Raw genomic sequence first — 24,202 nt, 5'->3', positions numbered from 1 at the left:
GCCTACCCCCGGCGTTGGGTATCCTGAAATACATTAGTCGAGCTCGTTCGTTTTGGAGCCATGCCCGCTTTGCCTGCAGCATTTCAGATGCACGTTGTAGGCGCCTGCGTTCATTGATTTTATCCAGGCGGGCTCGTGTTTGTATATCCGTCAGTCGAGGTCGTTCGTTTTGAACCCGTGCCTGCTTTGCTTCCGCAGTTTCAGAGGCGCGTTGTAGGCGCCTGCGTTCATTGATCTTATCCAGGTGGGCTCGTGTTTGTATCGTTGAGCTGTATTGTGTTTGAATTTGGTGTAAAGCGTTCAGCGGTTTGTACAGTCCCAAGCAGCACATTATTCGTAACTTCACTCTGCAGTAGTTCCACTCACAATATGGCGGTGACGCCTGCGCCTTCACTCCGCAGTAGTGCCACTCACATTATGGCGGTGACACCTGTCCCCTCTGTAGTATCTTTGTGGACCTGTGGGGCCTCCGTAGCCTCTCACGTTTGACTCTGGAGTGCAGCGCAGAATCCTCTTTTTTGTGTGGTTGTGTCGTTAGTGGTAGCTATGGGTGCGTTGTTGCTTCATTTCTCATTCACGTTAGTTGAGCTGTTTCGTTCTTGGTCCGTGAGTCCTTCGTTCGCGGTGGATACGACTTCACTTGCGGGTTTATGAGACGCGCGCCTGCGCAGTACATCTCATGATCCCATCGCCGTGTCCCTGCGTTCATATCCGGTTTATTCTCGGTTAGTAATATGGATTCCAATATATATCAATAAATCGTTTTTTAAGCAATTAGATTCAACTATAACCTCATTTATTTGGAATTCAAAACACCCACGTATCCGAAGAGCGACCCTACAAACACCTCAGGCAGAAGGTGGCATGGCTTTACCTAATTTCCAGTTTTATTACTGGGCAGCAAACATACAAGCCATAAAAACTTGGACACAAAAAAATGAACATACACAGGCTTGGCACGCAATAGAATTAAAATCCTGTAGTACTTCTTTATACTCTCTGCTCTGTGCTCCAATAAATGCAAGTTATCACAAATATACTAATAACCCAATTGTGCTTTACTCACTCAGAATATGGAACCAACTTGGAAAGCATTTTAAGATGGAAAATCTTTTATCTGTGGCACCTCTGCAAGAGAACCACCTCTTTCAACCCTCGCAAACATATCCAGTTTTTAATACCTGGAAAAGATTTGGGATTAAATTGCTCAGAGATCTTTATATAGACAATATCTTTGCATCCTTTGAACAATTACGTTCCAAATTCAACCTCCCAGCTACACATTTCTTTCACTATCTTCAAATTAGAAACTTTGTTAAACAGAAACTGCCCGATTTTCCTCATCTCGTCCCTCCACCATGCTGGAAAAAATACTGCTCAGTTTCGAGGAATTAGACACCATTTCCGCATTATATAAAATCTTATTAGAATCCCTTCCTTTCAAAGATCCAAGAGGACATTGGGAAAAAGATCTCTTAATCAATATATCAGAAAAGGAGTGGAAGGTAGCATTGCAGAGAATTTACTCGAGCTCCATATGCACAAAGCATAGAATTACTCAACTAAAAATTATATATCGAGCTCATCTGTTTCGTTTAAAACTGTCCAAAATGTTTCCAGGGCAAGATCCAACCTGCGAATGCTGCAACCAAGCTCCTGCCTCACTGGGTCACATGTTTTGTGCCTGCACCAAATTAACATCGTTTTGGACCAAAATTTTTAAGTGCCTTTCAGACAGCCTTGATGTCACAATCCTTCCTAACCCATTAACAGGTGTGTTCGGTGTTCTTCCAGACGGACTTGAAGTGGAGAAGGACAAGCAAACGGTGATTGCATTCACTACACTTTTGGCACGTAGACTTATTTTGTTAAATTGGAGGAATCCTAACTCTCCTCTGATAAGTCAGTGGGAAACTGATGTTTTATATTATTTGAAATTGGAAAAAATCAAATTCTCAGTTAAAGGATCTGTACAGAATTTTTTCAAAACCTGGCAGGATCTAATCAATAATATTTTAGAATAAGAAGAAATAATTATTTCCGCATTTCTTTCCCTTCTCCATTTTTTGTTAACCTATATATATTTTTTCCTTTCTTTTGTTTATTTTTGCCTTTTTAAAAAGCCGTAAGCAATTCTCCTTTGGCCATGCTCTCCTTCTCAAGGGTGGGGTTTGATTTGTCTTCAGTTCTTTTTTGTATAAATTGATCTATTTGTATGGAATGATTACAATAAAATTAATAAATAAAATTAAAAAAAAAGGATTAGATGCAACATTAGAACAGATTTTATATCGGGTTTTAAGGTTTAAATGTGCTAAATTAGATGCAGGGTCAAGTACAAACCTTTAAGGTTTGTAGAACATGGTATAAGGGAAAATAAGTTTGTGGGATAGTGCTGACAGTGTTTTTAGGAACTGGAGTAATTAGGGCCATATAGATAGAAATAGTTGGTGGCAATACAGGACAAATAATTATTATGGCTTTTTGGGCCTAAATAATATAGAAGTTAGCAAAACAAAGTAATAATTCAGCACAACAGAGATGGAGTGTCTTAAACATGGAGTGGTGAGTGAGCAGTTTGTGAAATTGGAAAGCCTAGATACAAACCAAGGATCCCAGCTGGTGGCAGAAGACTTTAACATCAATAAGAAGCTTTGGTACAAACCTTGCAATTTTAATGTTACATTGACATTAGCCAATGGCTTGCATTAATGAGAGTAGTAACGACATCTTCTGAAGGGAAGATTGACACCTACTTTTAGCAAGATAGCTGTTTTTATCAAAGGTGATCATCTAATCTAAGGCCACAGCAGGATGTAAATTGGGGCAACTTTGTGAATGAGAGCACGAGGATGTAAGCATGGTTGTTTGCATAAGGATTCTATCTCTGGTTATTATTGTACACATCATTGGCACCAAAAACTAGGGACTTCGGATGTTTTTAAAGTAAATAAGTAAATACTTGGGTTGTTTGTATCATTACCAACAACACTGATGAAAAATATATGACTAAGTTCACTCCTGTGAACCAAGATAGCTAATGTTTGTTGGATAAAAAGGAAATCAGACAGTTGTTGACAATGTTTTTATCATTCTACATGGAAGTTATGAGGTTATGGGACACAAATCTGAGATTTATAGAGGAAAACATTTAATGACAGTATACTCTGAAGAAAAATAACTTTGATACATGTTATTTGACTTGATTTTCTATGTTCACTATTGTTGATTTTATTAGCTATTATTAATTTATGTGATTTATCTTTAGGTATTAATGATTTGCACTAATTTCTGTTATTTCCCAAATGCAGCTAGCCAGGAATCTTTTACTTCCTTTTAGCCTCTAAGGGGAGACATATTTAGTATACATACGTTTTATACAGATTAGGAGTAGGGTTATAATAGGAAATTATTCATAATAGGAAATTATTCCTTGAATAATAGGAAATTATTCCTTACAGTTTTAACGAGACTCAAAGGGGGGAATGTGGAAGAATAATTTTAGGGTAACATAGCATTCATCTTAAAGAAATAGCATAAAGGGTTAATAAATGTGGGAAATCAAATAAAGGTCAAGTGAACAACAAAATGTACACTGAATATAAGAATTGTTTTAGAAAAAATACTGAGATGGTCAAGTAAATAAAGAATGCACCAGAAGAAAGGTTGATGTAATCTACAAAATGTACTGAAGGATGACTAAGAGATGACTAAGAAATAAGCAGATGTCCTATGAACGAGAATGGACAGTTGTTATATGCACAGAAATTTCAAGGGTGATGTCTCATATCAAAAGGTATAAGAAGAACCAGAATCTAATATAATAGACTTTTATTCTATATGAATATTTGGGTGTAAACCAACGAACCAACCAGAATAAAATGTATGCATTGACACTGTATGTAAATTCAACAGTTTATAAAATGAACCTCTATCCTTTGTTTCTCTGACCATTCTAATCAGTCTGACCATGCTGTAATAGACTGGTTCTGAAGAATGCTCCCTCCAAGGCATTTTGCCGAGAAGTAATTAAAAGATACAATGAACAGCTTTTCTTCTGCCTGTTTACTAAATTGTCCTATTAGGGGATGTTTCTTTCTTTAATAAGATGTTACATTTTGACCACACTATGTATTGCTTAAACTGAAACAGCATCACCTCAGGTTTAAAATTGAAAGGCATTAAGGTGAAAATGGACAAACCACAATTACCTGCAAAGAAGGCACACAATAAACACATTGCACAACTCAAACTGCACACTTCACATCTGGTAGCAGTGCTAGCCAGAAGCTACCACACCTTAGGTGTTTGCTGGTTAATGCAAGGTCAGCAAACAATTACAAAAAATATTTTCTACATACAGTACATACTTCTTTTTTCTGTATTAGGTTGCTACACCTCTTTGAAACAGGAGCATCATACATCTGGTTTCTTTAACACACAATGGAAAGAACATGCATAGACTTTCCAGGTCCTCTGCAGTGGGTGAAAATCACGATACTGCATAAAATCTTGTGGACAGCGGACGCCTGATATTAATCTCTTTTCCATTTTATCAGATTACTGTGGCTACCATTAAGGGAGAACATGTTACTGGAAATGCAATTAATAAACAAAAGAACACACACAACAGGCAATCCTCATTTTATTATGTGCCATGACCTTCAAGCTCCTCAGATAATCAAAATGTATACTGCAGAAAAGGTTGTTTTGATTCTGATCAGCATATGAGGCTTCTTCAGACAGAACAGAAAGAGGCTTAGAGAGACATCTGAGAAAGTTAATTGTAGGAACTTTAGCTAAAGATTCAGTAACATATCTCCTTTAAAAGAAGCACTAGAATTGACTGGCAAAGAAACCTGTCTGTCCAGCTCAGATAACTAAAATAGCTTTTTGACTGAGAATACAAGCCTACTTAACAATACATTAAGTGGTAAAAATCGGGCATTTTAGAGTGTGCTGTCTCCACCTCAGCAAACCAAAACTAAATGTACTTTCCTAAAATTAACACTTAATCCTCTATTGTTAGCTCTCCTACTCTGGATTTACTTGGCTCAGTGAACCCAATACTTCCTGAATGTATAAATTTGGTTGCTTTACCCTTCACTCTCTCTCTCTCTCACCATCATGATGAAGGAGCATCTCACACACCATGAACTTGGCAGCCAAATTGAGACAGGCATGCGGCCTGTCCTAAAGAAAGCCATAAAATGATGACATAACTAGAGACATTTTAAATGACTAACAAGTCTGTGTGCCGTCTGAAATTACAATTCAGTATTTATCAGGTTGTAAAACTTTTAAAGATAGCCAAATCCTTAGCTGGCCCTAGAGTGTGGTTGGTGGGTGGGTGGTTCACCCTGAGATTGTCTGGCACCCTGTCCAGAATTTGTTCCTACCTTATACCCTAAACTAGCTGGGATAGGCTCCAGCAGACACCAATGACCCTGTTTAGGACTAAGTGGGTTAGAAAGTGAGTGAGTGACTGACAAAAATGACTTTTACCTTTAATGTATTGATATTATAATTTTATCATTGATTTGTGAAATAAATAGCCTCGACACACAGAAAAGGTTTGGGGCAGCCACCCATATACTTGAGCCCGGGCTGCAAAAGGCAAATTAAGTTGCAGAGATATGCACAGGTTTGAGTCCAACATTTGACTGATTGGAAACAGGAAGTGGTGTGAGTTTTAAGGTGTCTGCCAGGAAGAGATTTTTTCAGGGCCAGAACCAGAAGTGATGTAGCCATAGCTGGAAGTGACGTCTTCATAGCCAGAACTGGAAGTGACATGGCAGAAGCTAGAAGTGACAATAGCTGGAGCTAGAAGTTACGTCTTCAGGGCCGGAACCGGAATCCAACAATTTCCCATTTTTGATCTGCAGAAATAACAGAGAAAGGATTAGCGCGCCCCGCCACCCCCTGTCCTGGCATGGAATTACCTTCAGTTGGTCCTTTTACCTGTTTCCTATTCGCACGTGTATGACAGATTATTAAAGGATAAATAGGTGCAGCATAATGGACTGTACAGTGGTTAATGCTGCTGTCTTATAGCTCCAAGGACCTGGATTCAGTTTTTAGCCTGCACTGTCTATACAGAGTTTACGTGTCCTTCTAGAAAGACCAAGTGATTGAAACAGTTTCTAATGAAGAAAATGACCAGGAAAGTCTTAGTAAGGGGACAGGGTGAAGGTCAAAATACAGAATGAAAAAGAAAACTGATTGTTGAAACCTAATACACAAAAGCACAATAGGGAATTCAAAGAAACAAAAGTCCTAATTCTAAAGCATTCTTGTAAGTGCCCTTTATTTTACATTAAGAGATGCAAAAAAAAAAAAATAGATCCAAAGCTAGTATGTTAGAGGCTGTATGCCAACATCTATTATAAGTAGAATAGATGATGTAAGGTATCATGTGACACACAACTAACATGCAACCCTTTGGCTGTGGCCATGAAACTATAAAACAAAATGGAATCACTAGAATAAAAGTAAGATGAATAATATTCAAAAAATGGAAACAAGGCTGCAATAAATTAGTATTTTTGTGAGCATCCAATACTAAGTTTCATTCCAAAATTTTTCTCCTTAGGTGTAGACTCCAAAAGCACTCATCAACATGTTTGAAGTCTGTGAAACCAGGCTAACAGGTGGAGTATATGAACATCAGAAGCTGGTACCCAATTCTGAAATGACTGGATAAAGCCAATCTGTAAGAAATGTGTCCCACTTATTTTGTAATTATAAACATGATGGAAAGAATCCTTAGATGAAACTTTGAAATACTTGTCTATCAATTTGTACTGCTTGGTTTGGAGTGGTTGGGTATTGGTGGGGGGGATAGTTCACAGTCTATTCACACACCCCTTCACTGAGTCACAATGGGTTAATTCAGAGTTGCCAATCAACACAGTATGTGTGAAAAAAGATTCAAGACTTGGAGAAAGTGTTAAGAGTGAGAAAGGTTGCCAAAAAGGGAAGCTGAGGTGAACAAACAGTCAAAGGAATAAAGTGGGTAAAATGGCAGAAAAGTGCTGCAGGGGTTGTTCCTGCTGCATTCTGGCACCAATGTCCAAGGTTCTTTGTGGATTAAAATCATGTGTATGCCCTGCAATGTAGTGACATCCTGTTCAGACTTCGTACCTGCACCATATCAATGTCTGGTATTGGCCAAAGGGACCCTAAACTGATTAGAAAATGAATTCTGACAAAAGTGACCAAATTAAATGCTTTCCAAGTTGTAACAGAAAATGGTAAAGGTTGCAATAACCCTAGAGGGCAACTTGACAATGTTTTAGCCTGACTGCAAGTTCAAAACCTAATACCTAGTCCTGCAAATCCTTTCTAGCAGTTGTCTTTCAGAAATATGGGTGAATAAGGTCGCGTGGTTTTCAATTGCATTGGTGTTCTGCGACTACATGGTGAAGATCTCAGAAATGGACTTTCTGTCATGTGGTTATCAAGTACAAATTCAAGACACTCGAAAATATTTTCAGGAAGGTTTGTGATCATTTCTCGATTTTACCAATTTCCTCACAAAATTCAGAACATCCTCAAGAATTGTAGTAGCAGCAAGGAAGGAATTATGTTTTATGCATCTTCCTTTACTTACTGTATTATTACTTACTGCCTTATAATAAATAAAATATATGAACCAGATACAAATTAATGATCAACAGGGTTATCTACACACCTATCAGTTTTCAATTTTGTCACATTCTTGTGGTCTATAAAGATAATAGATGAATATTGTTCTCCTACCAGTCATGCCACTAATGATATTTTATAGACAATTTTTATTCTGTTGATGTTAACTTCTATGAAAAGAAAGAAGCTTCCTAGTGTCTGTGAATCCTTGAGAACGCATTGCCCCAGCACTAAAACTACAGGGATCTACAGTGTTTCTAATTTAAAAGGACAGGGAGCAGTCTGGGTGGTGTAGTACCAGTGTGGAGGTGAACACAACTTACATTTCTGGTAACCACTTACATCCCTGTTTGGTTTTCATTGTCAGGGACAAAATAAGAGTAATTATAAAACTAAAACTGAATAAATCCCTGATAGTACTATTTGATACACACAAATTAGAACAGAACATTAGAAACATAGGAAAGTTGAAACGAGAACAGGCTATTTATCTTGTCCATCCTCATCGTTTAGATTGTCCAAAATAACATCAAATCCAGATCTGAAGGTTCCTAAAATTCGATTATCCTTTTGTTTCCTTTTAGGGGGCAATATAGCTCCCTAGTTGGAATAAGTTCTTTTGAAATTGTGGCGTTTTAAGTAACTGAAAAATACATAGATATGATATAAAAGGCTATATCCCTCCCATAGTGATACGGTGGTAAAAATCACATAAGAGAAAATAACTTGGCAGCTTTCTTTACTGACGATTTACACGACATTACAGACAGGAAGCCTATGGCAAACTTTATCAAGGTGGGATCTTGATCTATACAGTCTGCCATCTTTCGTCGCTGCGCTGAAAGGATTTTCAGGACGGATGACATAATCTTCCGTCCATCGGCTTCAAAGTGTTTGGCTGCAGTCCAAGCCTTTTTATACTGGTTCCTCCACGTGCAGGCCTCCACATTGGCAAATAGTCCATTTCCAAACAAGGAAAGAAGATCCCGTGCTCACTTCCAACAGAGGACAAAATAGCATACACCTGTCTTTAGGCTGACTACACATTTCTCAAGCTGTCTCCGTCCATCTTGTCTGATGCTTGGCTAAGCACTTCTAAGTGCTGAGAGCCCCTTTTGGCCTGGCCTGTACATGTGAATGGATTTATAAAATAATTTCTTGTACAGAGCACAGTGACATTAAACTTACATTCTTATTACACCTTTACATTACTTGGTGATTTATTCCATGTGTCTATGGTTCTTTTACCTGAAGGACAACTTTCTAGCATATGTGCAAAATCTGCCCTTAACTGGTTTCCAACTGTATCTCTGTATACTTGTTGCTGAATTTATTTTAAAGTAACAAATCTGTGCTAATTCCTTTCATAATTTTTAACAATTCAATCATGTTCTGTCTTAATCTCCATTTGCCAAAACTAAAAATATTCAACTCCTTCAATCTCTCCTCACATCAAATACCTCTTACTCCTGGAATCAGCCTAGTTGTACTCTTCAGGGTTTTTCTAGTGCTGCTGTACTTTTATACTATGGAGAACAAAACTGAATACAGTACGAGTCTAGATGAGGCCTCAGTAGTGTTATATGACTTAAGCATAATATCCCTTGAATTAAACCACATCTTCCATCCATCCATTATCCAACTCGCTATATCCTAACTACAGGGTCACGGGGTCTGCTGGAGCCAATCCCAGCCAACACAGGGCGCAAGGCAGGAACAAATCCCGGGCAGGGTGCCAACCCACCACAGAGCACACACACACCCACACACTAGAGACAATTTAGGATTGCCAAAGCACCTAACCTACATGTCTTTGGACTGTGGGAGAAAACCGGAGCACCTGGAGGAAACCTACGCAGACACAGGGAGAACATGTAAACTCCACGCAGGGAGGACCCAGGAGGAGAACCCAGGACTCCTTACTGTGAGGCAGTTGTGCTACCACTGCGCCACCGTGCCACCCATCCCGATTATTACAGAACACTAAATCGAGATAGGCCTTCCCCCTCAATTGTACTTTAACATACTGTGTTAAAAACAGTCATGATTACATCTAAAACTCCTGTTCTTGTACCTTACTACTTGTTAGGTTAGCCCAGTTAATATTTGGGTATTTAAAGTTCCCCATAAGTATAGTATGGTTCTCTAAATTTGCCTTTTAATATTAATAAAAATATGAAAATTGAAACTATTGTCTGCATTGTCTTGATCAACCCAGCCACAGGGGATGCACAAACCAGTGTGTTTCTTCTCCGGATAAATGGGGAGGGTTACATCAGGAAGGGCATCCAGTGTAAAATTTTGCCAAATCAATATGCGGACAATGATATAAATTTCCATACCGGATGGGTCGAGCCCCGGGTTAACAACGACCGCCACCAGTACTGTTAGCCAACAGGGTGCTGGTGGAAATTGGGCTACTGTTAGCCGAAGGAGAAGAATAGGTGGGAGACATGTCTGGAGGCAGGGGGCGAGGAGGAAGGTAAAGAGAGTGTAACTGAGGGTAGGAACTCTGAATGTTGACAGTATGACTGGTAAGGGGAGAGAGTTAGCAGATATGATGGAGAGAAGGAAGGTTGATATATTGTGCGTGCAAGAGACTAAATGGAAGGGGAGTAATGCCAGGTGGATTGGAGGTGGATTCACATTGTTCTATCATGGTGTGGATGGGAGGAGAAATGGGGTCGGAGTTATTCTGAAGGAACAGAATGTCAAGAGTTTTTTGGAGGTGAAAAGAGCGTCAGGCAGAGTAATGATTATGAAGCTGGAAATTGGAGGTGTGATAATGAATGTTGTTAGTGCATATGCACCACAAGTTGGGTGTGCAATGGATGAGAAAGAAGATTTTTGGAGTGAGTTGGATGAAGTGATGAACAGTGTACCCAAGGGACAGAAAGTGGTGATTGGAGCGGATTTCAATGGGCATGTTGGTGAAGGGAACAGAGGAGACGAGGAGGAGATGAGTAGGTATGGTGTAAAGGAGAGGAATAAATAAGGTCAGAGGATAGTGGATTTTGCCAAAAGGATGGACATGGCTGTGGTGAATACTTATTTTAAGACGAGGGAGGAACATAGGGTTATGTACAAAAGTGGAGGAAGATGCACACAGGTAGATTACATCCTATGCAGAAGAGTTGATCTGAAGGGAGATTGAAGACTGCAAAGTGGTGGCAGGGGAAAGAGTAGTTAAGCAGCATAGGATGGTGGTCTGTAGGATGATGTTGGAGATCAAGAAGAGGAAGAGAGTGAGGGCAGAGCCAAGGATCCAAATGGTGGAAGTTGAAAAAGGAAGACTGTAAGGTTGAGTTTAGAGAGGAGGTGAGACAGGCACTGGGTGGCAGTGAAGAATTACCAGACTGCTGGGAAACTACAGCAGATGTAGTAAGGGTGACAGCAAGAAGGGTGCTTGGTGTGACATCTGGAAAGTGGAAGGAGGAAAAGGAAACCTGGTGGTGGAATGAGGAAATACAGGAGAGTATACAGAGGAAGAGGATGGCAAAGAAGAAGTGGGATAGTCAGAGAGATGCAGAAAGTAGACAAGAGTACAAGGAGATAAAGCGCAAGGTGAAGAGAGAGGTGGCGAAGGCTAAAGAAAAGGCGTATGATGAGTTGGAGGTGGGTAACATCAGGGATCAGCTCTGAGCCCTTTCTTATTTGCAATGGTGATGAACAGGTTGACAGACAAGATTAGACAGGAGTCCCCATGGACTATGATGTTTGCTGATGATATTGTGATCTGTAGCTAGAGTAGGGAGCAGGTTGAGGAGACCCTAGAGAGGTGGAGATATGCTCTAGAGAGGAGAGGAATGAAGGTCAGTAGGAACAAGACAGTACACGTGTGTAAATGAGAGGGAGGTCAGTGGAATGGTGAGGATGCAGGGAGTAGAGTTAGCAAAGGTGGATGAGTTTAAATACTCGGGATCAACAGTACAGAGTAATGGGGATTGTGGAAGAGAGGTGAAAAAGAGAGTGCAGGCAGGGTGGAATGGGTGGAGAAGAGTGTCAGGAGTAATTTGTGACAGACGGGTATCAGCAAGAGTGAAAGGGAAGGTCTACAGGACAGTAGTGAGACCAGCTATGTTATATGGGTTGGAGACGATGGCACTGACCTGAAAGCAGGGGACAGAGCTGGAAGTAGCAGAGTTAAAGATGCTAAGATTTGCACTGGGTGTGACGAGGATGGATAGGATTAGAAATGAGTACATTAGAGGCTCAGCTCAAGTTGGACGGTTGGGAGACAAAGTCAAAGAGGCAAGATTGCGTTGGTTTGGACATGTGCAGAGGAGAGATGCTGGGTATATTGGGAGAAGGATGCTAAGGATAGAGTTTCCAGGGAAGAGGAAAAGAGGAAGGCCTAAGCGAAGGTTTATGGATGTGGTGAGAGAGGACATGCAGGTGATGGGTGTAACAGAGCAAGATGCAGAGGACAGAAAGGTATGGAAGAAGATGATCCACTGTGGCAACCCCTAATGGGATCAGCCGAAAGAAGAAGAAGAAGATTAAAACAACTTTTACTAATCTATTGCAATTAAAGGCTAGGTTGTACATAATTAATAAAACTAGTTAATAATACTGTGTGGCTCAATGGAGCAGTTAGTGTTGCATTCTCACAGCTCCTACATCCTGGCTTAAAATCCTGCATTTGGTAATTGTCATATGCAGAGTTTGCACATTGTCCCACTCCCCCAGTGACATGGGTCTAGGGTGGGTCTATTAACATCATTAAACTGACCTCATGTGAGTGTCATGCCTGCATGTGTGTTTCCACAGTGGTGTCCTGCCTTGCACCCAAAGTTGCTGGGATAGACTGAATGTGTGTATCAGAAGTGCTCAGGAGACATCATTGAACAATGAGGATTAGTACAATATTTACAGAAATATAGAATAAGAAAACAGTCAAACTGTGCGAAATGCAAGAGATCTGAACATAATGAGGACTGTCAATGACCATCTATTCAGCAGAGCATCACCCCTGGTGAGCCAGGAACACTTTGTGTTTAGACAGTAGACGGTCCGAGCTTGGTAGAGCTTTGGGAGTTCTGCCCAAAAAATCTCAACTATCTAAGTGCAGCCATTAGCAGTCTTTATAGGTATTTATTTTTTACTTGGGAAAACTACTCTGGGGCAGTGCCTCACTCTGACCTTGCTAACATTACACTCTCTTGGGGCTGCAACAGTTGTGAGCCATCTTCAAAGGCTTATATTCCATTTGTGATATGTAGAATTCTTATCATTACATCACATTACATCCACCTTTTGAGGCACGGTGATCAGAGGTGTGTTTTCTGCAATTCTTTCTTAGGCGCTTCACTAATCTTACTTCAGAACTTCCTGCCTTGGACCCAGTGTTGTGGGGATAGATTTCAGCTCCACGGAATGGAGGAAGCTAGTTGGGGACATGGGTAGAAATGGATATGTTTGTTGCATGAACATAATTAAACAGCGAGATGTGTTTTTTCTTTTCTTTTTTTCCTTTTTTTGAAAATCATTTGCGTTGTTCGGCACTAACGGTAATTTCACACAAAACAAGATAACTTTGCTTTTTTCTTTTTGTGTCACTGTCTCCATGTGCTTATGAAGCATTCTGCTGTGTCTTTCCTTCCCTTCAAGTCAGAGCACTGCTGATGAAGATTTGTAGCCATCAGTAGTTTGCCACAGATGCTTAACTGCTTGGGTTACGGTGCTCATTACATGCTCCATTTTCAGGGCCTTACCACACAATGATTCCTGGTGTATGATGCAGTGTTAAATTATCAGTTTACCAGTGCAATTCTCCTCCAGGATCTTCGCCTGGACCCTGCCCACTAATCCACTCTTTTCATTGCACATCGCAGGCGCTTCATTTGTCATCAGTCCTACCAGTTTGTCCCAAGGCAGCGCCATTTCATTTACACTTTTAGATATCACTTCAAATATATTTTCCTGCGGTTGTGCCATGCATTGATTTAATTCCCAAAAGTTCCTCTGTAAAACATATAGTGAAGTCCAATAAACGGATAAATATTGACAGTTGGGCAGTATCAGACATGCCACTGCTCTCATCCACAGCAAGGGAATATGCAATGAAATCTTTTCCCTTTTCCATCAGTTGTTATTGTAGATTAGTGGCAAGCTCACATACATGATCAGCAACGGTGCTTCTGCTCAGGCTTACAGTACATTTAAAAATGTTTGCTTTTTGTCCGGACACATGATGTTGCACACTTTAATCATCCTTTAACAAACTCTCCCTCCATAAATGGCCGGGCTGATTTAGCTATCTCTTCTTCCACAATAAAACGAGCTTTAACAGCAGGCTTACTTTGTGATTTTGCTTTTGTGAGCATAGTCTGTTGTCAGACCAGACTTCTTTTCAACTCTTCTAATTTCAGGAGTTTCTGCTGTATATCCAGATCCTTGTATTTGTCCAGGTGTTTCGTTTCATAGTGTTCTCTTATGTTATACTAGACAAAGAGCCCGCTTCGACAACGTAAGATGAAACGGGCATGAGTTTGTGTCAGCAGTGTATGAAGAACAAATGATAAGTAACGAAGAAGTTGTTTTGTAATGATTGTAGTCCGCTTTACTCATTACTGTACAGGCTTGTACTGTTAGTTGATGAATTTTCCAGGCCTATAGTATAATATTGAATGATGAATGTTCCAGTACAATATGGAATAGTAATAAGTATAAGCACCACAAACCTGATATAGGTGTATTGAATGAATGCGTAATTGAATCAGAATGCGTAATTAGGCCTCGAGCTGTACTCGAAATCGCCTTTCAGGCCTCTAGAGCAGGGGTGGGCAATGTCGGTCCTGGAGAGCCGCAGTATGTGCAGGTTTTTGTTCCAACCCAGTTCCTTAATGAGAACTCAATTATTGCTGATGAAGTGACACTTTGATGCTTCATTTTAATGGTCTCGCTTGTTAAAGTTCTCCAACCTTAATTGCTTATTTCAATCTTAAACTGCTGCATTCAGTGTTTTAATTGCTCCTTATTAGCAAAAAGATGTAAAAGACAAAGCAGCCAGCAGTTCTCCAGCTAGCTTTTCTCCAATTACATCTGTGTGTGTTCATCATGCACTGTTTGATTTAATAAAGCACTTAATAGAAAAATGTGCTTCAAATCATTTGGATAATATCCTTGGAAAGGAAAAAAATCTACGATATAACAGCCTTACATTGCACAGACTAACAAGCCATAAAATTAAATAAGGTCTGAGATTGGCAATGATTGGTTTCTAATTAAGCAATTGGGTTGGAATGAAAACCTGTAGCCACTGTGGCTCACCAGGACCGACATTGCCTACCCCTGCTCTAGAGCTTTAATCGAAGTCGCCTTTCTCTAAATCTGCCACCTGCTGCGATGTTGGGGTTGGATGTCGGTCTCGTAAGGTTTTACGGGCAGCTGCGCAGAAGGCGACTGCGCAATCGGCTTCGGACGAATTCCTATGTATATAGGAATATGACAGAATAAGGATTAAGAATTGAAATACTGGGAGCAATTGGGCAAAAGTGGTGAAAGTGCTGGATAGAGAAGGAGTAGATGTACAGCACTTACAGCAAGAGTTTCAGAATGCTTAGTGGAATGGTCAAGGTACGAGTTTTCCTGGAAAATAAGCTGTTCTAGCACTGTTGGGGTTGGTGTACTTGTGTCAGAGAAATGGGCAAACACTGTGGTAGAAGTGATGAAGGTGAATAAACATGTAGTTGTTAAGATGATCATCAGTAACCATTAATAAATATACTGAAGCCTCGGCATACGGCACACAGGTTGGCAGAAGTGATAAAGAGAAAGACAAGATTTGGGACAAGATAATGAAAATGATTATAATGTGTGGTGACTTCAGTGGACATGTTTGAGCTAACGCTGATACTTATAAAGGAGTCCATGAAAACTTTAGCTTTGGTACCAGGAATGCTAGTGGTGAAAGGTTTCTGGAATTCGGTGATGCAATGAAAACATTTGCGTGCAATACAGTGTTTAGGAAGAAGTAAAACAGGCCGGTGACATATGAATATGAAAGATAAAGGTGCATAACTGACTATTTGTTGGTGAGTTTATTGAAACATAATTCCTGGTGAAAGTTGTGTATCACAACACTGCTTGATTGTAAGAGATCTTTAAGTAAGAGGCATGAAGAAAAATAAGAAGAAGTGTGTTCTGTTGTCTAGAGATTGAAGGAGTAGAGTGTTAAGAATTACATTTCCTGAAAAATTGGTAGTAAAAGCAAATGAAACTTCAGAATCATCAATAGCAAGCGAGCAGCAAAAAAGAATTTCAAGTTGAAAACACCAAAAGACTGCAGTTGGACAAAGGGACCTTTGCGACCCCTGGAAACATGGTGGTGGAATGCTGTAAAGATGGAAAAGAAGAGGTGCTATAAGGAGTCGCAAAACGTGAAAAGCTGATCTGCAAGAAACAAAGCAAAATGGTAGAAAAGTGGGTGGAAAGATGCAAGAAGGTAAGGAATGGGAGTTTGAAAGGGAGCTGCAGAGTGAGGAAGGAAATTAGTTAAGGATTACAAAGCAGGTGGCAAAAGAAAAAGAGAATGTAGTAGGTGTAAACTACTTGAAAATGTTAAAAGGAACTTTGTAATTGATAGTAATAGGAGATTAATGATACCTTGAATAAGTATATTGAAAAATGGCTTAATGAGGATAATGAATTTTATAATAATGTCATATTTTTGGAAAGGGGAACATGGTAATTTGAATATAATTCGATGTTGGTCTGTTCTGGAACAAAACTTACAGGGACAGCTGCACCTCATTCTAGTAAGAATGTTGAGTCACAGAGTGTTCTTCTTCAGACAGAACATTAATTATTTGGTTTTACAACGCCCTCCTGAAGTATTTCAGCAGTGAAGTTCTTTTGTTGTGTACCCAAGCAATTCAGATTTTAGGTTGAAGCATCAAGTGAAGTAAAAGTACACAAGGTCTAATTGCATTTGTATTTAGTGTGGTCAGTGAAAGGAATAAAGAAGCAGTTGGTCTACAACAAGTAACATTAAGGAAGTCCAGTCTAGTGTATTCTTTTTGATGAAAGAAGTCTTATGCTTATCTGAATATTCAACTTGTTTCAGCAGGGGTTTCAGAGATTGCTTAATGCTGCAGATTGCTGTTACTATTAATGGTCTTTATTGTGTAATAAATTAAACAATACTAGCTGAAGTGCTAGTGTAGCATAGAATCAGACTGTGTACTGTATTTTGAGAAAGGACATCCTATAAGACATCACTGGCATAGCAGAAGTGACGGATGCAATGCAGAGAGCACATCAAATGCTAATCTGAAGCTATTGCGTCTTTATTTTTTATTGCATTTATTGTACTAAATTTATTTTTTGCCACAACATAAGGAAGTATCTGAGATTTGCTCAATGTTTATATTATTTATACAGTATAACACAGAAATTTTGCACAAATGTGTTTTTTCAGTTATTGCAGCTTTTGAATTAACTCCCATTCCAAGCACTGGACTTTTTCTGCTTTAACATCTGAATGTCTGTATTTCTGGGGCTTCATACAGTTTGTGAAAGTTGGTAATAACATGCAGTTCTCTTAATTTAGTAAACACACAAGGAAAAAACAGAGAAAAATATCCTATGATGCTTCAGACACAAACACAAGTCTTTTTCAACAAGGACTTGAACCTTTTTTCTTTTGTTCTGACATCAAATGTTCATAATTACTCTGAAAAACATTCTGAGATTTTTCAGGTAAGGAAGACAGAAGCTTTGAGGTTAATCAGTTCTGCTCACTGATCATGTGGCTGGAGAATGGGAAGTGTTGCATGGAAACTTTTATCAAGTCTTCCTTTGTAAGTACTCATACTTATTGATGCAGTCCTTCTGTAACCCTGTTGGATATGAGGGCCAATGATTTCACAGCCGAGTGTGAAGTGGCTGGGATGGGAATCCGCACCTCCAAATCCAAGACCATGGTTCTCAGCCGGAAATGGGTGGAGTGCCCTCTCAGGATTGGGAGCGAGATCCTACCCCAAGTGGAGGAATTCAAGTATCTCGGGGTCTTGTTCACGAGTGAGGGAAGAATAGAGCGGGAAATCAAGAGACACACTGCAGTGATGAGGGCTCTGCATCGGTCTGTCATGGTGAAAAAGGAGCTGAGGCAAAAGGCAAAGCTCTCAACAGTCGATCTACATCCCTACCCTCACCTATGGTCATGCGCTATGGGTAGTGACCGAAAGAACAAGATCGTGAATACAAGTGGCTGAAATGAGTTTCCTCCGCAGGGTGTCTGGGCTTTCCCTTAAAGATAGGGTGAGAAGCTCAGTCATCCAGATGAGGTGGCTCAGGCATCTGATCAGGATGCCTCCTGGATGCCTCCCTCTTGAGGTGTTCCGGGCACGTCTAACCGGGAGGAGGTCCTGGGGAAGACTTAGGACACACTGTATGGACAATGTCTCTCGGCTGGCCTGGGAACGCCTCGGAATTCCCCCAGAAGAGCTAGTAGAAGTGGCCAGGGAGAGGGAAGTCTGGGCATCTCTGCTCAAGCTGCTGCCCCCGTGACCCGATCTCGGATAAGCGGAAGAGAATGGATGGATGGATGAAAGAAACCACTAGAGTGAAAAATAGTCTGGAGATTCTGCAATGGACACTTAATGGCAGGCTCTTGCCTATTACCTTTAATATCCATTTAAAATTCATTTGGAGGTACAGGTTCTGTTTTTGAATGATTCATCATGCGATTACCAAACCATTGAGACTGTCTTTGTTAATCTGACAGCACTACTGCATACCCATTCACCTGCAGTCTGCTGATCGGCCACTCGTCTCCACTACATTTCAAGATCACTGAATGAAGAAAGAGGGGATGTTTTCCATGAATGCTAAAACTAAAAGGAAATCACAGGTCTTCCTTAGGCATCTGCATTTTTCAATTTGTTAGTAAGTGCAACCACAACTAAGTATATCTCAGGGTGGCATGGTGGCGCAGTGGTAGCACTGCTGTCTTGAAGTAAAGGAAACAAGGGTTTGGTAATCTGTGTATGGAGTTTGCATGTTCTCCCCATGTCTGCATAGGTTTCCTCCTACAGTCCAAAGCCATGCAGGTTAGATGGATTGGCATCACTAAACTGGCCGTAGTGTGTGGTTGTGCTCACCCTGCAATAGACTGGTGTTCATGACATTACTATATCTCACTGAATTTGTTCAATTTAGAAAATGTCTATCCAAATTGGATATGTACTATGTTTGTCTATAGACTGTTCAGTCAGTTGTTTTAAGAAACAAAGTACAAACCATTAAATATTTTTTAATATACTAGGGTATGTTAGGATTTGATCTTCATTTAAACAGTATCCTTGGATAAATGTCATATAACAAACATCATGCCATATTTACATTTTGTATGCCACTGTATAATTTAAATAAACATAAATGCAAATTTCACATGTGGAAAAAGAAAGTACACCCTTACATTTATCATTACTTCAAATACCTAAAATTAGATCAGGCACCAGTGATTAGAACATCTTTAAAGAGAATCGTGGAGGAACTTGTCTTATATAAACCTCAGACATTTAGTTTGGTTTGCTCTTTGTTGTTGAAGTGTAGGTTATCACTATGCCTAGATCAGAAGAGCTCTCTGAGACCTTCAGAATTGAGGTTATAGATGCCTAGGAGTCTGTGAAGGGATTTAAAAAAAAACTGCAAACAATTGGAAATCAGCCATTGCACTGTCCGGTAAATAATCAAGAAGTGTGGAAGATTTCAAGATTTGAAGACATGTCCATGTCAGGCCACCCTAGCAATTTCGAAGCGTAATGCAAGATGCTGAAAGAAGTCTCTAAGAAGCCCAAAAATTCATCACCAGACGAACCTACAGGTAGCTATTGCCAGTGCTGATGTCACAATGCACAAGTCTATCATTAGAGAAGAGGCTGCACAGATTAGATCTACATTGGAGGTGTGCCAGGACAAACATTTGCTGTCCAGGCAGAATATCAGGGCAAGACTAAAAGTTGCCACTGAACACCCAGGCAAAGACTGGGACTTCTGTAACAATGTGCTCTGGACAGAGGAGTCAAAGATGGTTACTTGGCCTCAGAAGCAGAAGACATGTCTGGTGAAAACCAAAGACAGTATTGACTTGAAGAACCGGATACCAATGGTGGAGGAAATTTTATGGGTAGCAGTGGGAAACTCACCAACACAGAATCCACTATGAATTCTTCATTGTAACAGAAAGTTCTCATATTATCCTTAAGCACATCTGTCAGAAGACTGAAGCTCAACCAAACGTGAACCTTACACTATGACAATGACCGTAAAACCTACCAGTAAATCCACTACGGAATGGCTAAAAGAAAAGAAGTGGAAGGTTCTGGAATGGTCAAGTCAAAGTCAGGATCTGAATCCCTTTGAAATACTGTAGGAGGATTTTGGGGCGGCACGGTGGCGCAGTGGGTAGCGCTGCTGCCTCGCAGTTGGGAGACCTGGGGACCCGGGTTCGCTTCCCGGGTCCTCCCTGCGTGGAGTTTGCATGTTCTCCCCGTGTCTGCGTGGGTTTCCTCCGGGCGCTCCGGTTTCCTCCCACAGTCCAAAGACATGCTGGTTAGGTGGATTGGCGATTCTAAATTGGCCCTAGTGTGTGCTTGGTGTGTGGGTGTGTTTGTGTGTGTCCTGCGGTGGGTTGGCACCCTGCCCGGGATTGTTTCCTGCCTTGTGCCCTGTGTTGGCTGGGATTGGCTCCAGCAGACCCCCGTGACCCTGTGTTCGGATTCAGCGGGTTGGAAAATGGATGGATGGATGGATGGATTTGAAACAGTTTAAGTATGGAAGAGACCCCTCAAGCATTGTACAGCTGCAAGAATTCTGCATTGGGCAGTGGGAAAACTTTTTCCTAGACAATGTCAGGGATTGGTAGACACTTCTAGTAAGAATGTTGTTTCTGCCGAAGGAGGCAATACAAGCCATCACAGCCAACAGTGTGCTTATTTTCTCCACAGACAGAAATGGCATATTTTCATTTTCTGTTGAGTAAATTACTGCAAAGCCAAATTTTCACAGCTTTTTTCCCCTTTATCTAAAAATAGTCTTTTTTCAAATCTTGATATGTCCTGTAACACACGTGCGATTGGGAGGCAGGCTAAGGGCTTAACCGGGGGTGGAAAACAAGAGCAGGTTTTTTCGAAGTGCACTAACCTTTCTTCTCCTTCTCCTACAGATCCCTTGAAGGGAAACCAAAATAGAACACTTCCTGCTTCCCTTGCCTAACCACATCTCCTACCAAGGTCACTTCCGGCCTTAATAATTGGACCCCACCTCTTCCTCCCTGGCTATTATAAAAGCCCAACTCCTTTTGTGTTTAGTTGTCCCTGTTTTGGACACGGAACCACACGTTGCTCTGGAGCAGTTTGTTGAAACTTTCAGTTGTTTTGCTTTGTACACTGCACAATATTAGGGGGCAGTTTTCAAATCTTTTTCTGCCTTCTTTGTGCATCTTTACAGTGAACATACTGTATGTCTTAAATAAATGTCATGGGGTGTACTTACTTTTTATATGACTATAAATAACAGAGTAAGGTTATTGGAATTTAGTTATATTGTGCTCCACAAACCTTTTGCAAGAAAAAAATTAAAATAATTTAAAGTAATCATGAGCAGTAGACAATTCTTTTGTTACATTCTATATTGTGCTACATTTCAAATTGCTTGGTACAGATATCTGTCCATATCTGCCTCCTCGCCCACTGTAAACAGAAACTAGACACTAAATCGAGGTTACCAGTGCCAGCCTGGTTATCACTGCTGTAAATGCTAACCTCACTCAATAGTCCAGCCCAATCAGACTTACCATAAATGATGGTCCAGAGAGGACACAAATATGGTCATAATAAAAGTGGTCATATCAGAAAGGCACTCTGTATGATTCTTTTGGATCTCGAGGGAATATGGGTGTCCTCTAAAGCAAAATTAATTACCCAGAGCTTGAAGCTCCATAAAACTGAAGATGTAACAGCCATGTCCAGTAGTCATTCACCAGTCCATGCAGGTACGAAGGTCTCTTTCCCAAGCCTTGTCTTTCTGCTGTCTCCTCTTTGATTCTCGCCTGTTCACAGTGGCTACTCTTTCTGTCCGTGTGACCTCCCTGCTCAAAGGCCGTTCGACAGCTTGAATGTCATGGGGCTGAAAATGGGTCACTTTGGCTTTCAAACTGGTCATGTAGCCAAGACCTTTGTGGTCCCTTTTCAGTAGCGTCTTGACTGGGAACCGACGTCCCTTTCCAGCAGGTCCCAAGCCCGTGTCTGAATCCCAGCCATTGCGTAGCATCATCTGAAAGCCCACATTGCTCTCCGGCACACCGTAGTAGGTAGGTGGTGGGGTTAGATGAAGGCTCAGCAAGTGCACAGTCGACCTCTCATGCTGCTCCACACTATCCTGCTTGTATTCCACCTTACATGCAGCACAGAAACGCCTGACCGGGCCTTCAGAGCTGCAAGATCAAGGAGTACAGTGGTTATGTTAGAGTCAAAAGGTTAGTCTGAAATTTAATTACATTTTCTGCTAATGGGATAACAGCACCTAATACAATCCTGTACTGAGGCTATAACATTTTACAGTCATAATTCCTTTATTTTTAATTACTGTGTAGAAAGGAACTATTAAAACCAACAGTAAATACTGAAAACAACTAAAAACAACAACTAATGTATTATGAAATATACCATTCATAGTAAATTATACTGTCAGGGATATTGTAAGCTGTTTATTTCCCCAAATTTATGTCACAAAATGTTACTTTTTGTCATATTTTTTCCTAACCATTTGGTTTTCTAAGTGATACAAGTCACTGCCATAAAAAGGAGCCATTGGCTGGCAAGGAAAGGGCACCACCAGCATGTCCTGCAAAACGCTTTGAGGTGTGAGAAGAAAAGTCACACAGGGTCTGCTTGGATTGTACAGGATTGCACTGTGTCCCAGAAAGACAGTCATCAGACACAGGTATCAGTATGTGGAAAAGCTAAACCTCAACCAATCTGGAGACTTGTAACATTCTTTCAGAACACGAGTGCACAAGCAACTTAAATGTAGACGGGGTCACCTGACCCCTTCTTTGTAGAGACTGACACCAAGGAGGGATGTCACTGGGCTTTGCACAAAACAAATACACAGTTGACTTGTGTTCAGGTTTATTTTTCAAATGTTCACACATTTTCTCTCCAATCCCAAAAAAGGCAGAGTATGTAAACAGCAAGGTGAAGTCAGCTATTGCTTTATATACACAGAATACACAGCTGTGTTGTCTTAAAGTGCCAGCTGCACGTGGTGCCCCTACACCCCAGGCCTTCCTTCTGTCACAGAGAAGCAGGACTCCATGACAAGACTACTGGGGTCCATTCTCTCAGACGTATAGCTTGGTCCCATTTGCTTAGCAGAACAGCGGAATACCTTTTATCATTCTGGAAGTGTTACCAGCTCTGGCCATCTCAGTGCCCTTCTGGGACACCCTAAGGCACATCTCTAGCTAGCTCTTGGTACATTGTTGGACTGGCATAGTGATTTACATTATCAGTGCCCATACACTTTTCTTCTGGGCTGAGCAAAACTTTGTATATTCCTGCCCGTCCCCCATATCAACTAAAGTAGCTTGCAATGCACATGCCCCAGATATATTTCGATTGTTTTGAATTTTATGAATTTCTAAGACATTCTTTATCAAAACACCCCACCTTAGTTTGTAAGCAAAATATTTTTCAGTAGGCCAAACTTTTCTTTTTGCCATTACAATCTGGGATAACTGGTCAAAGTACTGACAGCATTCATTTGTTATCATGTCCAAGTAAAAAAGCAAAAAGTTAGCAGTTGGGTTAAAGTTAACTGATGAATGGCATTCCTGTCACTATGCTAAATACAAAAACAAGCGCTAAATGTCAGGTACCATTTACACAAATGATTGAAGTCCACCAATTAGTATGACAACTATTGTTATGACTTCATTTAACATTAGAAAGTCTCCTTGTTCCTAGCATCCATCAGAAACGCCTGACCGGGCCTTCAGAGCTGCAAGATCAAGGAGTACAGTGGTTATGTTAGAGTCAAAAGGTTAGTCTGAAATTTAATTACATTTTCTGCTAATGGGATAACAGCACCTAATACAATCCTGTACTGAGGCTATAACATTTTACAGTCATAATTCCTTTATTTTTAATTACTGTGTAGAAAGGAACTATTAAAACCAACAGTAAATACTGAAAACAACTAAAAACAACAACTAATGTATTATGAAATATACCATTCATAGTAAATTATACTGTCAGGGATATTGTAAGCTGTTTATTTCCCCAAATTTATGTCACAAAATGTTACTTTTTGTCATATTTTTTCCTAACCATTTGGTTTTCTAAGTGATACAAGTCACTGCCATAAAAAGGAGCCATTGGCTGGCAAGGAAAGGGCACCACCAGCATGTCCTGCAAAACGCTTTGAGGTGTGAGAAGAAAAGTCACACAGGGTCTGCTTGGATTGTACAGGATTGCACTGTGTCCCAGAAAGACAGTCATCAGACACAGGTATCAGTATGTGGAAAAGCTAAACCTCAACCAATCTT

At 40.4% G+C, this 24,202-nt stretch overlaps 3 protein-coding genes across 3 annotated transcripts in view; 1 reads left to right on the top strand and 2 right to left on the bottom strand.

Moving 5' to 3' along the window:
- LOC114646647 (probable cation-transporting ATPase 13A4) overlaps window positions 1-24,202 on the bottom strand; it is a 287,738-nt gene that overhangs the window by 124,703 nt on the left and 138,833 nt on the right. The gene's annotated exons all lie outside the window — the stretch shown is intronic.
- plaat1 (phospholipase A and acyltransferase 1) overlaps window positions 1-24,202 on the top strand; it is a 274,219-nt gene that overhangs the window by 160,021 nt on the left and 89,996 nt on the right. The gene's annotated exons all lie outside the window — the stretch shown is intronic.
- The window catches only part of gpank1 (G patch domain and ankyrin repeats 1), a 28,799-nt gene continuing 23,507 nt past the window's right edge, over window positions 18,911-24,202 (bottom strand). Inside the window, exon 2 of the mRNA XM_028794930.2 lies at window positions 18,911-22,087. Coding sequence (XP_028650763.1) covers window positions 21,631-22,087 — 457 coding nt within the window. The 3' untranslated portion in view covers window positions 18,911-21,630. The remainder of the gene's footprint in view (window positions 22,088-24,202) is intronic.

The sequence above is a fragment of the Erpetoichthys calabaricus genome, chromosome 2 (genome assembly GCF_900747795.2).
Source record: "Erpetoichthys calabaricus chromosome 2, fErpCal1.3, whole genome shotgun sequence".
Lineage (NCBI taxonomy): Eukaryota > Metazoa > Chordata > Cladistia > Polypteriformes > Polypteridae > Erpetoichthys > Erpetoichthys calabaricus.
The sequence above is the reverse complement of the archived record's forward strand: the minus strand, read 5'-3'. Positions and strand labels throughout refer to the sequence as shown.